The sequence below is a fragment of the Lepidochelys kempii genome, chromosome 21 (assembly GCF_965140285.1).
Source record: "Lepidochelys kempii isolate rLepKem1 chromosome 21, rLepKem1.hap1, whole genome shotgun sequence".
In the NCBI taxonomy this organism is placed as follows: Eukaryota; Metazoa; Chordata; order Testudines; family Cheloniidae; genus Lepidochelys; species Lepidochelys kempii.
The window spans coordinates 9,178,121-9,194,817 of NC_136400.1; the positions used below are offsets into that span (position 1 = coordinate 9,178,121).

Here is a 16,697-nt window from a genome sequence, read left to right on the forward strand (position 1 = left end):
GACGGGAGAGACGGGTCTCTGTACGACTTGCTCTCCTGCTCTTGGCTCAGGCGGCAGGGAGCAGCCACCGCTTGGGATTACCGAGCCGGACAGCACCGGGGGAGGTAGAGAGAGTGTGTTTGGGTCCTGCAGGTATCCAATGAATCGTCCGCTGTCCCATGGCTCTAAGGCGGCAACTCCCATCCCCGGGTGCTTTCCAGCCACAGGGTACCGGCTCTGATGGGGTCTCTGGACTCCTCCCCTTTCCATCTCCCTCTCAAATGTTGGCTCAGGAAACCGGCAGGATCCTCCGAACACATGACACGGGGCAGGTCAAGAAAAATGAGAGCCCAAGGAGTGGCGGGGCGGGGAGAAGGGATCCCCAATCCCAGGCCCTCCTGCCCCGCCCCTGCCCCCTCCAGTTTATGCCTGGGCGAGGGATTTGGCTCTGGGTTCCTTGCCCCCGGCCCCGCTTCAGGAGGAGAAGCACAGGCCGCAGCACTCCATGCAGATCTCCAGGCAGTCCGCGGACTCGCAGCAGGCGTCCACGATGCCGCAGTCCATGTCGCAGGGCAGGTCGCAGTCGGCGCACTCCCCGGAGCCGCAGCAGCAGCAGCAGATGCAGGAGTCCTCGGAGCTGCAGGAGCCGCAAGTGGCGCAGTCCAGCACAATGTTGCAGAGGGTCAGGAACTCGCAGAAGAGGCAGGAGAGGATGCAGTGGACGCAGCAATCTGAGAAGGGGGACGGGAGAGGCGGGGAGGGAGCGTGGGGGGGGGGGGGGAGGAGAGGAGAGAAATGAATGATACCATTATTCACGGACACTGCCCGGCACAGCACCGTCCCAGGGCTTGGATGGGAACGTTCCCAACAGGTGTTTTAGGGTTTAACCCCCCCAGCTCCCACAGAGACCACCCCAAACAATCGCTTACACTCAGGGCAGAGAGCTGAGACGAGCCCGGGGCTGCTGGGCTCAGGGTGGTTGGTTATTTGGGCCTTTGGCTTCTGCAGACGCACAGGCAGGGGTGGGGCCCACGAAAGGCACGAGAGGGCTGAGCAGGGCTGCCCGGGGAGCTTAGAGACTCCATGGAATCCTCTCGGGTCTTGGCCATTGCTGATGATTGTGTGTGGAAGGTGCCCAGATACTACGGTGATGGGCAGCAGAATAAAACCCTGAGGTAGGCAGACCAAAACCTGAAGGCAAACAAAAAACTCCCCAAAGGTCAGCCGTGAGAAACGGACGGAGCGTTACCAGAATGGGCTGTTTCATTTAAAATGGGGGTGGGGATGCAGGGATGGGGAAGAGCGCGTCCCAGAATCTATGGGGCAGGTGTGAGGCCAGTGTGAGGGGGAAGAGCGCGTCCCAGAATCTATGGGGCAGGTGTGAGGCCAGTGTGAGGGGGAAGAGCGCGTCCCAGAATCTATGGGGCAGGTGTGAGGCCAGTGTGAGGGGGAAGAGCGCGTCCCAGAATCTATGGGGCAGGTGTGAGGCCAGTGTGAGGGGAAAGAGCGCGTCCCGGAATCTATGGGGCAGGTGTGAGGCCAGTGTGAGGGGGAAGAGCGCGTCCCGGAATCTATGGGGCAGGTGTGAGGCCAGTGTGAGGGGGAAGAGCGCGTCCCAGAATCTATGGGGCAGGTGTGAGGCCAGTGTGAGGGGGAAGAGCGCGTCCCAGAATCTATGGGGCAGGTGTGAGGCCAGTGTGAGGGGGAAGAGCGCGTCCCAGAATCTATGGGGCAGGTGTGAGGCCAGTGTGAGGGGGAAGAGCGCGTCCCAGAATCTATGGGGCAGGTGTGAGGCCAGTGTGAGGGGGAAGAGCGCGTCCCAGAATCTATGGGGCAGGTGTGAGGCCAGTGTGAGGGGGAAGAGCGCGTCCCAGAATCTATGGGGCAGGTGTGAGGCCAGTGTGAGGGGGAAGAGCGCGTCCCAAAATCTATGGGGCAGGTGTGAGGCCAGTGTGAGGGGGAAGAGCGCGTCCCAGAATCTATGGGGCAGGTGTGAGGCCAGTGTGAGGGGGAAGAGCGCGTCCCAGAATCTATGGGGCAGGTGTGAGGCCAGTGTGAGGGGGAAGAGCGCGTCCCAGAATCTATGGGGCAGGTGTGAGGCCAGTGTGAGGGGAAAGAGCGCGTCCCGGAATCTATGGGGCAGATGTAAGGCCAGTGTGAGGGGGAAGAGCGCGTCCCGGAATCTATGGGGCAGATGTAAGGCCAGTGTGAGGGGGAAGAGCGCATCCCGGAATCTATGGGGCAGGTGCGAGGCTTAGTTCTCCCTTAGTGAAGGGATCTCTTAGTGGAGGGCTGGGAGGGACATTACTGAGACTGAAGAGGATCCAGAAACTATGTGAGGGTCATGAGATTAGGGGGCAGGGATCCCAGAACTAACAGGACCAGCATGAGGCTCGAGGAGGTGGGGCAAAGAACCTGGCAGGGACATGGGAGGCCAGCCCAGAGCAAATAGAGAGAATGTGGGGGGAATTGGACCAGGATCCACACAGCTCCCTGGCTTGAACGGTAGCATGGGGCAGTCGGCACAAAGCAGTAACTGTGGGCGTCACCCCTTTCATCCTGGGGGCTCCCATCTCTCTCTCGAGCACTGTAGCTCTTGTTCCCATTAGTGGACATGGAGGTTTGGGGAGCTGGGGGTGGAGGGTGGGCAGGGACAGCTGGTACCTTGCTGGGCCTCCACAGGGATCTGCGAGGAGGCAGATTTGGAGCTGCCTTTGCTCTTCTTGCTGCCCTGGCTGTTGATGGAATAGTGCGACTGCAGCTTCCGATGAGGCTTCTGAGAGCTGGGCAGCGAGCCGAGGACGCCGTTCCCTGCATCTCGGTTTGCGCCGCCCAGGTCTGGGACACACCTGGCACCGTTCTGCAGCAGAGGGGTGCAGTCCATGGGGCTGGACGGCTGGAGACCCCGCAGGGGTGTTCGGACCTGGGGCTGGCCTGCGGGCAAGAGACAGCAGTGTGTTGGAGAAAGCTGCACTCAGAGGAGAATCCCGCGTGGCAGAGAAAAGACCGGTCCTGGCTCTAATGCATATAAAGGGGATTCTTACTGATGCTGCTGGACACAGAGGGGGTTTCTAGGCTGCACTCTGAACCCGGGTGTGTGGATGTGTTTCCAAGCCAGGCTTGAGCATCCACACTAACACGTCTACACTGCACCACGCAGACCTTCGGACTTGGGTCTATGGCTTGAGCTGCGTCCACGCTGCTAAATGACAGGGCTTGGACTCGAGTCACAGCGGGACTCAGGCTCTGACCCACACCCCTCACCCTGTCCTCGGACCAGGGTTATTTCTATTTAGTTTAAATCGATTAGGAACATGTTTAAGCTACATTGAAATAAACCACTCAGACCCAAATATTAGTGGTTTGTGTGGGTTTAAATAAATCGGTTTAAAATCACACCTTGAATTAAATGGGTGCAACTCTGCATGTAGCTACAGCCCAACCCTGTGTGCTCAGAGTTGGGCCAGAGGAGGCTTTTTTGTTCCTCATACAGCATCTAAGGCTTTGTGCTTGACAGCCTCTGCAAGGTTTGCCAATCTCTTGGCAAACATGGACAGCAAACACTATAAATAAGGTGACTTCTTTACAAAGCTCATAATTGGAGCTGGTAGAAAAATAAATAAATTCTAAAGTGGGGGAGGAATGGACAGGGGAAATTTCCCCCTGTCGAAATGCAGTTAAGCCTGTGTGTAGACAAGACTAAGATAATCAAAGACATGTTTGAGTGGAAAGTACAACCCAGCTAGGCTGGCTTAAGGCTCCGCACATCTAGGGGGAAGATTTATAAAGAGAACGTTAAACAGCCCTGGTCCAATGGAACCATCTGGGAACATTTTACTTGAACTGCGGAGACACGGGAGAGCCCTGACGCCATTTTTTGTTCTTCGTGGAAGGTATCTGGAAAGGCCATTTCTACTGGGCTTAAAGGCCTTTCACAGAATCACAGAAATGTAGGGCTGGAAGGGACCTCGAGAAGTCACCAAATCCAGCCTTCAGCGCTTAGGCAGGACCAAGTAAATCTAGACCATCCCTGACAGGTGTTCATCCAACCTGTTCTTAAAAACCTCCAGTGACAGAGATTCCACAACCTCCCTTGGGACCATGGTCCAGAGCTTAACTACCCTGAGGGTTAGAAGGTTTTCCCTAATATCTAACCTTAACCTCCCTTGCTGGAGAGTAAGCCCATTACTTCTTGTCCCACCTTCAGTGGACATGGAGAACAATTGATCACCATCTTCTTTGTAACAGCCCTTAAGATACTGGAAGACTTATCCGGTTTCCCCTCATTTGTCTTTTTTCAAACTAAACACGCCCACTTTTATTAAGCTTTCTTCAGGTTTTCTAAACCTCTGATCGTGTGTGTTGCTGTCCTCTGGGCTCTCTCCCAATTTAGCCACATATTTCCTAACATTTGGCACCCAGAATTGGACACAATACTCCAGCTAAGGCCTCAACAGTGCCAACAGAGCAGGACAATTACCTCCTGTGTCTTACTTACAACATGCCTGTTAATACACCCTAGACTGATACTAGCCTTTTTCGCAACTGTATCACTTTGTTGACTCACATTCAATTTGTAATCCACTATGACCCCCAGATCCTTTTCAGCAGTACGACCCCCTAGCCAGTTATGCTCCATTTTGTAGTTGTGCATTGGATTTTTCCTTTCTAAATGAAGTACTTGGCACTTGTCTTTATTCATCTTGTTGATTTCAGACCAATTCTCCAATACGTCAAGGTAATTAGCAAACCTCGTTGCCTGCTCTGTCCCCATATCTACTCTAGCGACACCATTGTAGGACCCAACCACATCAGCCACACCATCAGGGGCTCATTCACCTGCACATCCACCAATGTGATATATGCCATCATGTGCCAGCAATGCCCCTCTGCCATGTACATTGGCCAAACCAGACAGTCCTTACGTAAAGGAAGAAATGGACACAAATCGGACATCAGGAATGGTAACATACAAAAGCAAGTAGGAGAACACTTCAATCTTCCTGGACATTTGATAACAGATTTAAAAGTAGCTATCCTTGAACAAAAAAACTTCAGAAACAGATTTCAAAGAGAAACAGCAGAACTAAAATTCATTTGCAAATTTAACACCATTGTGTTGAATAGGGACTGGGAGTGGCTGGCTCATTACAGAAGCAGCTTTGTCTCTCCTGGAATTGACACTTCCTCATCTATCACTGGGAGTGGACTACATCCACCCTGATCGAATTGACCCTGTCAACACTGCTTCTCCACTTGTGAGGTAACTCCTTTCCCTTCATGTGTCATTATATAATGCCTGCATCTGTAATTTTCACTCCATGCATCTGAAGAAGTGGGTTTTTTTACCCATGAAAGCTTATGCCCAAATAAATCTGTTAGTCTTTAAGGAGCCACCGGACTCCTTGTTGTTTTTGTGGCTACAGACTAACACGGCTACCCCTTGATACTTAAGGTCATTTTGAACTCTCACGCTGTGCTCCCAAGTGCTGGCAACCCTGTCCCAGCTTGGTGCCATCCACAAATTTTATAAGCGCACTCTTCACTCCATTATCCAAGCCATTGATGAAAATACTGAATAGTACCAGACCCAGGACTGACCCCCATGAGACTTCATTAGATAACCCCTCCCAGTTTGAGGGCGAACGATGGAGAACTACTCGGTGAGTACGGTCTTTCAACCACTCACACACCCACATAATAGTAATTTCTTCTAGACTGCACTTCCCTGGTTTGCTTATGAAAATGTCACGTGAGACTGTGGCACGTGAGACCTACTGCTTCCCCCTATCCACTTGGCCTGTAACCCCATCAAAGGAGAAAATTAGCTTGGTTTGGCATTATTTGTACTTGACAAATCCATGCTGGTTATTCCTTATCACCCTTTGTGGAGGGCTGTGAGCAAGGGCCATCTCCAGATTGTGAGGCTCTCTCCCTTCTCGGCCTAACCAGGCAATCCTCGGCCTCCAATCTGCCCCAACTTCAAACAGGGAGATGTGAGGCTGCTGGAAACTAGATCCTCAGCTGGTGTCACTGGTGCAGCCCCGTTGGCTTAGCTACACTGATCTGGCCTGATGCATCAGGGAGGGGGAAAGGGAAGCACAAAGGGGGGAGTGGGAGAAAGGGAGAGATGAGGAAGAAGATGACATAGTAGAGCAAGGGGGACAGGAGGAGGAGGGAGGAGAAGGGATGGAAAATAAAGGGACAAGCAAGTGGAGTCCTTTGGTGGAAGAATGGCCCAGAGGTTAGAACACTGACCTGGTACGTAGGAGACCTGGGTTTCAGACCCTGCTCTGTGTGACCTTGGGCAAGTCACTTAGTGTCTCTGCTTCAGTGATAGTCCTGCCCCCCCTCAGAAGGGGGCTGTGAGGATAAACGCAATCCAGATTGCAATGCATTCAATTGCTATGGTGACGGGGTCACTTAAGATATTCATACCAACAGGACGGGAAAGAAGGGAGCCCAGAAAGCAGGGTTTTAAGAGCGCTCATCACCAAAGAGGCAGAGCTCTTCTGAAAACCTGGTCCATATAAAAGGATAAAAGCCTACTGCTGCTACCAAATAATGAAGTTACTCCTTTGGTGGAGGCGCTGTCCACCACCGGTTCAGCTCCACTGCTGGCGGTAACGTGGCCGGACTTGGGCTGCCACCACTGCTCAGAGAGGGTCTAAATGACGCCCTGGATAAAAACTCCTCTGGACTGAACTATGCGAGTATGACCCTCAGAGCACGGGGTGATTTCCCAAACCAGGCTAGCCCAGACACAGCCCAGGCTGATCCGCTGTCTGAGGGCCACAAGTGGGCTGCTGACCTCAAGAAGGAGTTGTGTGTTCACATTGGAAAACCCAGGGTGGATCCCAGCTTGCTTCCCCCTACCCTGACCCCAGGGGCTGAAAGTCAGGAGGGAGCTTGAGAAGACGATGCCCCAAAAGGAAGCTGGGCTATGGATCTCTCTCCAAACAAACCAATGCCGTAATTAAAGGGATCCACAACCTATGGCTGGCCGTTAAAGGGGAGGAAAACAAACATCTGCTTTAGCGGCGACTCCCTCTTGTCCTCGCATTCTGCAGAAACAAGGCAGGATTGCGAATCTCCCTAGCTGGGGCCAAAGGGCTGTACTTTGCCGTGGCCAAACAAGGCATTGCGGGGGGGTGGGGGGGAGGAGCTGGAGAATAGTTTAATCCTGCCTTTCCCCCCCCCCCGTGCCTGGTTAGTCGGCCTGATTATCGACCACAGACAGGATTTGGAATCCAGATCAGGAAGGGTTAAACATCAATCTCACCAGCCCGCAACATAACCAGATAAATAGAACTTTGCCTGCCCTTGTCTGTGCCAAACCTTGAATCTCTCTCTCTCTCTTTCGTCAGTAAACAAGGGATGATTCAGGAGAAAGGCTTGAGGGCAAAGGCACCTAGAGCCAAGCTGGGGAACAGTAGCCGCATTCTGTTCGGGGCGTCAGTGGGACAGGGAGCCTGAACTGCAGGGACGAGAAGGGCCGGGACTGCATTGAGCAAGACCTCCAAACACAAGGTGCTTCTGTCTCGCGTTGGCGGGGATGCCAGGCCACTCGCAGGCAAAAATAAAATCGATGGAGGTAAGAAAACAGCATCTTGTTTTCCTAGCCTGGGTATCCTAGCAGGGCTGCGAGCGCTACACTCGGTCCGGCTAGCAGAAATGGGGAAATGGCTGGCAGGGAAGTAGCAGGCCTTGCAAAGCAGGTTCGTCCCCCACAGAATAGTGGGGGTGCGGGGGGTCCCAGGCAGTCACTAGTGCTTAAGCCTGGTTTAAGAGCATGAACGAGGCCGGGGGGGGGGGGGGAGTTTAAGCAACTAGATCCTAAAGGAGGGTGATGGTGTGAGAAGCTCCATGGCAGAGCATGCTGGGAAAAGCGGGACTGAAAACGGAGGTGAAAACAACCGGGCAAAGTGATCCAGAAGGAGGGGGATAGATAGAGGAGGGGTGAGGGGGGATAGGAAGGAAGGGGAGGGGATGAAAGAAAGAACAAACTGAGCTTGGATTAAATCAGACTCCCGTCCTGCAAACTTTTTCTCTTTGCGGTGCTTGGTGATTTTCACTTTCAGTTTCCAGCTAGGAGGAGAAGCGCCAGAGAGCACGTGAGCACCTGTCCTTGTGAGATCCCCAGCCTGATCGTACACACCAACAGAGAGGAGCAGGATCTGAACTTTCAGCTGATTCTCCAAACCAGGAAACCTTTAGATGCTCTCCCATTGCCACAATGAAGGCCTGTGTTGAGGGGAAGGATGGTCTTGTGGTGAAAGCATTGGGCTGGATTCAATACCCATTTCTGCCGCAGGCTCCCTGTGTCATCTTAGATCGGTCATTTAAAGGAGGGAATTCTCAGCACTTCAGATAAGCAGACCCTTAACTCCTGCCCCATCTGTATAGGGACTAGGAATAATACCACTTCCTTTCTACCTTGTCTAGTTAGACTGTCAGCTCTTTGGAACAAGGACGATCTATCTAGTACTGTGTCTGTCCAGCACCTATTACATACAATAGGGCCCCTGTCTCAGGGGGGTGTCTCAGTGCTAGCATAATAATAAAATAGCCACACATGGACATACATTTATATCCTCGGCTAAGCTCCAAGTGTACTTCAACAGTGGAGTTTAAATCCGCCCCTGAGAACATGGGTTTGCGCTGACAGGACCTTAACCCCTGTGGCAGGAGTGAAACTGCTCAGCTGTAGCTCACGAAAGCTCATGCTCAAATAAATTGGTTAGTCTCTAAGGTGCCCCAAGTACTCCTTTTCTTTTTGCGAATACAGACTAACACGGCTGTTACTCTGAAACCTGCTCATGACCGTTTCCCCAGTTCTCCCACCACGCTCTCTATGTGGAGGCCGGGCTCACAGCTCTTCCCCCAGACGCACCGCTCACAGGCATGATTTGTTAGAATGGCATCTCTCCCGTCCTTAAAGGGATGAGAAGATACAATAGCCCAGGGGGCGGGTGGGTGTGTTTCAGGACTGTCATGAGACTAGTGTTCGAGAGGTAGAGAGGGTGCAGTCCTGCTCGACCCTAACTCATGTCTGGGGCCCAGCCCCTCTAAAAGGCCCCATCTTCAGGTCAACCCTGTCCAAAGCCCACTGCGGCCAACAGAAGTCTTTCAAGCCCAGAGTCAGGGAATACAGTTACAACCAATGATTGTCCCCTGATCTTTTTGCAACTTTTAGCCTACTTGTAACTAAACTATTATTTATCGTACACACACGGTAGCACACAGAGAGATCCCCCCCCACCAGCCAAGATCCAGGCCCCATTGTGGTAGGTGCTGTACATACCCAAAGTAAGAGACAGTCCCTGCCCTGAAGAGCTTACAGTCTAAACAGAAACACAGAGAGGGGAAGTGAATTGACTGCAGCTTAAAGCCAGACCTGGGAATTGAACCTACATCTTCTGAGTTCCTAGCAAAGCACCACATCCACTAGATTACTCTCCCTCCTCTAATACACTAATCTTTTTCACCCAGTTATGGGGAAAACAGTCTCTATTGCCCAGTTGGAACCAGGTCCCCGCCTTCATTTGATGTAGACAGAGTCTAGCAGTGCGTGTTCCAGTATGATTTTAGTAAGCTAGGCTTCAAAAATCCTGCTCAATCTGATGCAAGAAAGGCCCATGGGGCCCATGAGTCTGACACAGTCCACAGAGAGAAAGCCAGAAGCACAGGTCAGGAATTTCAGACATGCCACTCCCCACAAATATTCTACAGCTTCAATCGTTCAATGGTTTTGAAAATGGCAGGGTTTACAAAAGTGCCTGGTGTACATGGTTTGGCTTGCTCTGTTTCTTTGCATTCCTCAGATTAAATTGTTTGTAAATCAAAATCACTCCCTGATTCAAACAAGCACGGAGCAGCAGAGAAGCCAGGCCAGAATTTCCCATCAGAGTTAGTAATAATATCTTACAATTATAGGGCGGTTTTCTACTCAAAGGAACCCAAAACACTCAAAAGGAGATGGAGGAATGACTTCATTCTACCTCCGACATGCAGCCGCCTCTGGGGTGGAATGCAACGGTTGTTTAACAGCACAGTGAAACACTGCACGACAAGTGAGTCCAGGAGGGTCTCGTATCCAATTTCAAGTTCAAGGAGAATTTAGAGAGTTAGAATGCAATTAACTAGTTAGAAATGGTCCAGGAAACCAGGACCAGTGCCCCTATTTTGGGGACATTGTCATTGGATATTTAATGGCCTAAAGAGACCAGGACGTTGATTTTAATTCCTATAGTCCTTTAGTAGCTCCTAGCACTATGTAGATTCGGCTCTAATCACATCACCAGGAACTTTGAGTGGATTGAGGATTTGACCACAGAGGTGTGTCTTCCTGCTAAAACCAGGTTTTAGGAACAACGATCAACTTTGCTGAAGGTCATTTTTCGGAGTCCCTCACAATACTGAGATAATACCAGGACCATGGAACAATTCCAAAGCCCCCTTCCCAAAGCCCCCTGCCTTCCCCCATAAGTGCTGACTCTCGGATAATAAATTACAGGATCCCAATGCTATAACCATTCCTATACTTCACAACGCACCATTTCACCTCCCTCTGGTATTATCCACAGGGAGATGCATCAAGATGCACCCGAGATCTGTTTGCCCTGCACCACAGATCAGATTTTCACAGGAACTCAGTCCCCAGCCGCTTCCATTGCGATGTTTATGGCCAGACTTTCCCAATAACTCAGCACATTGGATGCTGAGCAATTCTGAAAACTCCGGCTATTTACTTAGGTACCTAAAAGGGAACTGAACTGTTTGGAAAAATCTGGCCCCAATTCTGGGTCCTGAGCACTTGGAAATTAGACCTGAGCTCTTTGAAATTTGACCCAGGTCTTGAAAGCCTGAAGATATTTGCAGCTCATTGTTGTTTCATCATTAGGGAGAGACCCACACCTTCCAGACAAGGGATTTTTGATTGGCCATTAGCGGAGGTCATCATTAAAACATTCAGCACCTTACTGAGATACCACTTTTCCCATTCAAAGCACAGTGAATTTCATGGGTGCCTCAGATAGCAGCGTGGAGTAACTGCTGGAAAATGATGACTTTTTAATGGCAGCTTCTGGTAGAACAGGTTTCACTGTGTTTAATCCCCACATGGGAAACATGAAGTGTCTGTTTAAAGGTCCCCCCTGTCCGGTTGTCACACACGCCGGCGTAACTACGCCATAAAACAGCATAACTGGAGAGTGACAGAGTTGGTGCGGCTGTTGGAAAGAGCAGCTGGGAGAGAAATTCATCAAAGAAATGCAGGGCTGGACGGGACCTCGAGAAGGCATCCAGCCCAGCCCCCTGCACCGAGGCAAGACCAAGTGAACCCAGACCGTCCCTGCTGACAGGTGTTTGTCCAATTCTTAAAAACCTCCAACGATGGGGACACAACAGCCTCTTCCAGAGTTGAATGACCCTTCATTGAGGTTTAAGGCAGAGAGAGAGCCTCACTCTCAGAGCTCAAGTTTCCTGGTGCTAGGTGAGAAGTTACACAAACAAATCCAGTTCCATGGTTGCTTGTCCACCCCGCCATTAAATCAGAAAAGAAGAATGGGCCAGGGTGCTAATCTAGGGGTCAATTCCCTGCTCTGCCACTGATTCTCTGTGTGACCCTGGGTAAATCAGTTAATATGGGATTTCCAAAGCCACCTCAGTGGGCTAGGCACCTAACTCACTTAGGAATTGCCTCTGAGCCTCAATTCCCCACCTGTGCGATGGGGATACTAGCAGTCCCGTACTCACACGGGTGCTGGGAGGATCAATATGTTAAAGATTATGAGGGGCTCAGATATTGTGGTACGGGGGCCAGATAAGTACCTAAGATCATTGTTCCGTCCAGTCCAATATCATCCTTCCAGCTGCATGGCTGGAGAGTCAGAGGAAAGATTTAACTTCATCTCAGTGCAGTTCACCAATGTTGTATTTAGCGGGGAAAATTCTTCCTGACTCCTGCTGCAATCTGATGATGCCCTGAAGCATGAGGCTGGATTCCCCCCTCCCACCCCCAGCCTGCGTACCTGTCCACTGCCTTGTTGTTGTTCATCCACTCCAAAGGGAGTTTGCTGTCTTTCCAGGTAAGCCACCAAGGGGCTGATGCGGAGGCCGCACACGTGGGCCAATCCACGGCAAAGAGAGGAGGGCGGAGAGCCTGCTCCCCATGCAGGGCACAGCCTGACTGCCGAGTGACACAGATGCCCGAAAGAGTTCCGAGCTCCCGTACAGGAAGCATGCGATCTCTTCACTCCACATACTTGCATCCTGTCCATCCATCAGCATCAACCCTACTTCGCTATCCTTTCCCTGGCTGCCCTCCGGCCTACCCGCTAGTCAGCACTACAGGTAATTTGTCAACCGCACGGAGAGCCTCAGCCCCCACCGTCCCTCTTTCCAATGGGAAGCCTCAGTCCATTTCTTGCCCCTGGAAAAGTACAGACTCTCCTGAACTATCCAACAAAAAAGGATTTACTGTTGTGTGCATAAGGGCCAGACTGAGGGCAAGATCCTTAAATCCAAGCTCAGGGCCAGGGATGCAGTCTGGTGGCCAGGCCATCACGGCTATTCATAGCTACGCTCGCTCGATTAAAGCTAGCATGGGTAGGCCTGCCTGAGCTGCAGTGACCCTCCGATTGTAGTTCGATAGCAGGGCCACAGACAGACAGAACTCTGGCGATCTTCCCACTGTGTCATCTGACCCTTCACAGAGCCAGCTTTAGACCACACAGTGCTAGAAACGCTCTCGACCTGCCTATGCCACAGCTTTCATCATTGCTACCCCAGCTGAGCTGTACCCCCCACTTTGTGCCAGGCAGAGGATCCTTGTGTTGTCCCTCTGCAGAGCTGCTGGTATCAGATCTCTCTCAAAGGACATGACCCATCTCTCCTGTGGGAACTGCAGATCTTCATCCCTACTGTGACCTTAGCTGTGTTTGGGGCAGTCAGAGAGATGCCCTGTAGCCTTAAACCCTCAATCCTTGCAGGTTGGTCCTGCCATGTCTTCAACCCCTAGTTGCTTAACTCGCCTACATGCCGGTTTAGGAGGGACAGTCTGTAATGTTAGCGAAACCGCTCTCATTTCCTCCTTCTGTCCCTCCGGGGAGCTCTCCCTGTCTGGTGCATTTCACAGGAGTTAGAAGGCACGTCCCGCATTCTTCTTCCCACATGTCCCTGTGTATAACTTTGGCAGGTAAGGTTAACACTACCGACAACAGCAGCAGCAATTACCCCCTCACTGGATGCTACTCCTACTTTCACCACCTGGACTAGTGCCACATACTAGTGTATGGGATAAAAATACAGCTCCCTCCTTTTATCAGGGAGTGGGAGTATAACGGAAGAACAGGGATAGTGCCCACTCTTGCTAGGAGCCTCTGACATTATTTTTGTCTGTATTACGGTATTTCCTACAAGCCCCAACCTGGGACGAGGCCTATCGTGCTAGGCGCTGTACATACCGAAAATGAAAAGACAGTCCCCGCCCCAAATCGTTTATGGGTTTCTTTGAACCCATGAGTGAGGGGAGAGGGACCATTGTGATTTCAAGGACCCGAGCCCACGACACCGATCCCGCCCCAGCAGAACCCATGGGAAAGAAGCAGAGACTTACGTGTCACGGCTTCGGGAGTGACCATGGACTCTGATTTGGTCTCGCCTTTGGGAGGTGGTGTTCCATTTGCCAGGAGGTTCGGCGACTTGTCATCTTCTGGCAGTTTCTCCTTCTCCTCCGTTGCTGGGGCCTGAGGGTGAGGAGCTTGGATGTGGCACAGAGCAGATGGTGCTACCGCTGGATTCTGCGTGGAGGAAGCGCTCGAGATCTCCTCCTGATCTGAGGAAGACAGTAGGGTTCTAATTATTATTATATGTGCTGGCATACCACGGACCAGGATCCCACCTTGCTAGGTGCGGTACAAAGACAGAACCTAGACAGTCCCTGCCCCCAAGGAGCTCACAATTGCAATATAAGACCAGAGACAACAGAGGGAGTCAGACAGACTGAGTGGGGAGTCCCAGGAAACAATGAGCACCTCTTCCATCATCCGTTCCACCTTCACAACCCTTAAACAGTGTGAAGGCAGCAGGCGTCCCAGATTCTAGCATGGGCACACTCTTCACAAGAACGTTAAGAAGCCTAGGGCCAGATTCTCAGCTAGCGTAAACAGGCACAGCTCCACTGAAGCCAAGGGAGCTACATCAATTTACACCAGTTGAGGATCTGGCCGTTTTGGGTGGCATTTTCAGAAGCTCTCGGCACGGTCCGACTCTGCTCCTCAAGCAGTTAATGGTAAAAGTCCCCTTGACTTTGCTGGGACAGAGTCAGGCCAATGCTGAGTCTCTAGGGGCAGGGACTATCGTGGTCTGTGTTTGTACAGCACCTAGCACAATGGGCTCCTGGTCTGTGGCTGGGGCCCTTAGGCGCTACCGCTGTACAAACAATTAAACAAGACACTTAGACTTTAAGGGCAGTAGAGACCATCATGATCATCTAGTCTGACCTGCTGCACATCACAGGCCACAGAACCTCACCCAACTACTCCCGGAATAGACCCATAACCTCTGACTGAGATACTGAAGTCCTCAAATCATGATTTAAAAGACTTCAATAAACATCATTTTGAAAATCCCACCAGGTTTTCACAATTCAAATTTAAAAATCATATAAAATGTCTCCGGTGTTTTACTCAGAAACAGGCTGGTGTGTCGTTTGGTTTTGTTTAAATCCACCCCCGGCTTATTTTCTAATGTTAAGATGTCGTGTCTATGTGAAAGTTTGCTCCTGGGAGACATGCAGCAATTTGAAACGGTCATGAGGTCTGAGGTCCGACTGGCTACCCTGTGAAAAGCAAAACCGCTCTGTCCCATACGCAGCCCGCAGCAGTGAGCTCCCAGCCTCGGCCTTGCAGAGCTCACACGGGTGCTCTCAAAGTACCCGCCAGACAGCACTTGGAAGTTATGGCTCCGGCCCTGAAGCCCATTTCCTGCCCCAGGCTCCAGAGCCCGAGCTCCGGCCCCAAAGGCGACACCAACACAGCTATTGTTAGTGTGGTAGCATGAGCCCGAATCTGTTGAGCTGGGCTGGGAGGCTCCCTGCTGCAGACAGGGTAGACATAGCGGCCTGGTATGAAATTGGAAACATCCGTATTTTCCCCATGATAATTTGTGGAAAAAAAATTTGACATTTTTACTCAGACCCTCCTGGAGTCTCGCCTGGGTACTGCTGGGAGAAAGCCCACGCTACCAGAGCCCCAGTTAGCAACCCTCAGGGCACTGCTGTGGGGAAGCTCACACTGCCAGGGGTTCTATCCAGCAGGGATAGGGCACTGCCGTGTGGAAGCTCCCTGGGACTCCTGCAGACAGCACTGCTTTCTCACAGCAGCATCCTATCACAGGGTGAATAAAAAGCCCCATGCTGTGGGAGCCTTCGCCGGCATGGGCTTTGGGCACTTCCAGAAAGAAAGGCCCAGGAACCATAGGGGGCACTGCCAGGGCACTGCTCTGAGGAGGATCTGCCCAGGGCGATCCCAGATGGCAGGAAGAGGGCACTGAGCGATAGGCAGCCCATGCTGCCGCAGTCCCAGCTGGCACCCAGGAGACGCCGCTGCACGAGAAATGGGGGAGAGCTGTTACCGCAACAGAACAGCGGCACAGCAAGACCAGTGAGAAAGAGGAGGTGGCCATCAGGCACACGCCATCTGCTCCCGAAGCCTGCTGGAAAGTTACAGCTCCTTCACACCCACACAGACTGAGCAGCCAGTTGTCACACATCCCAGCTTCAGCCAGAATCCTCTGGATTGCCCGGCACCTGAAATTCTCTTGCCTTGGCTTTTGTCTGACAGGTCTCTGTCAAAGGGGCCTGGCCCACAGGAGATGGACAGACCAGACATCCAGCCCTCGGCACTTGGTGGAAGGTATGGATGAGGATGCTAGCCTCAGTGAGGCAGGCCTCCAAGTCCCTTTCTCCAGATGGGGGAAACAAGATCAGACAGGGGTGTCGGTTGGTATGCAATGGAGTTGACGGACAGATCCCCCAGAATCCAAGCCCTGTGCAGCCTCATCCTTACCACCTGTCTGGGGCCCATTGCGAATGAAGTGTTGGGTTAGCTTGATGGCTAGCGCGGCACTGTGGGACAGCCCGATGCGGACTTCATTCGGCTCTGCTATTGTGACATGACACGGATTTCCAGCCACATGGGCCGAAACACGATGGATCGGGCACCGTTCAGCTTCAGTCCTGGTTAACTCTGGGGGTGGGCGGGAACCCTACAGCAGCCAGGCACAGCTTGCAGCACCCTGAGATGGCTTTGGTGTCTGGATGCAGGACGTGTTAGAGGGATCGCGTGATGTTGGACATGGGTCATTCCTCTTGTGCGGACGAGGCTGCTGGAGACCCAGCGAACGTGAGGAGTTGGCCCCTTTCTGCCGAGCCCCCCTCACTTTCTTCCACTGGCCTCCCAGTCGGCCTACCCACCTCTTACCCTCCCCCATGCTCCCTTGGTTCCCAGAATAGCAACCGTTTATACAACGGGCTGGAGGTGCAGCAGCATCGGGGCGGAACCGCACTTTATATAAAGCTAAATTATACCTTCAGAGGATAAAGCTAGACCAAGCACCCATAATTACACTGACCATAGCAAGAGGTCCTACACGCACGCGGGCAGGGGGCGGGGAGAGAGCGGCAGGCCTTGGAGCCCTCATTATACTCAAGATAA

The 16,697-nt window shown here is 52.1% G+C and overlaps 1 protein-coding gene across 1 annotated transcript in view; it reads right to left on the reverse strand.

Annotated features, from left to right (window-relative positions):
- Nucleotides 1-453: 453 nt before the first annotated feature.
- MDFI (MyoD family inhibitor) overlaps nucleotides 454-16,697 on the reverse strand; it is a 34,837-nt gene continuing 18,593 nt past the window's right edge. The window contains exons 2-4 of the mRNA XM_073320295.1: nucleotides 13,598-13,816; nucleotides 2,644-2,913; nucleotides 454-710 (exon numbers count right to left, since the gene is read on the reverse strand). Of these exons, the coding sequence (XP_073176396.1) occupies nucleotides 454-710; nucleotides 2,644-2,913; nucleotides 13,598-13,816 (746 nt within the window). The remainder of the gene's footprint in view (nucleotides 711-2,643; nucleotides 2,914-13,597; nucleotides 13,817-16,697) is intronic.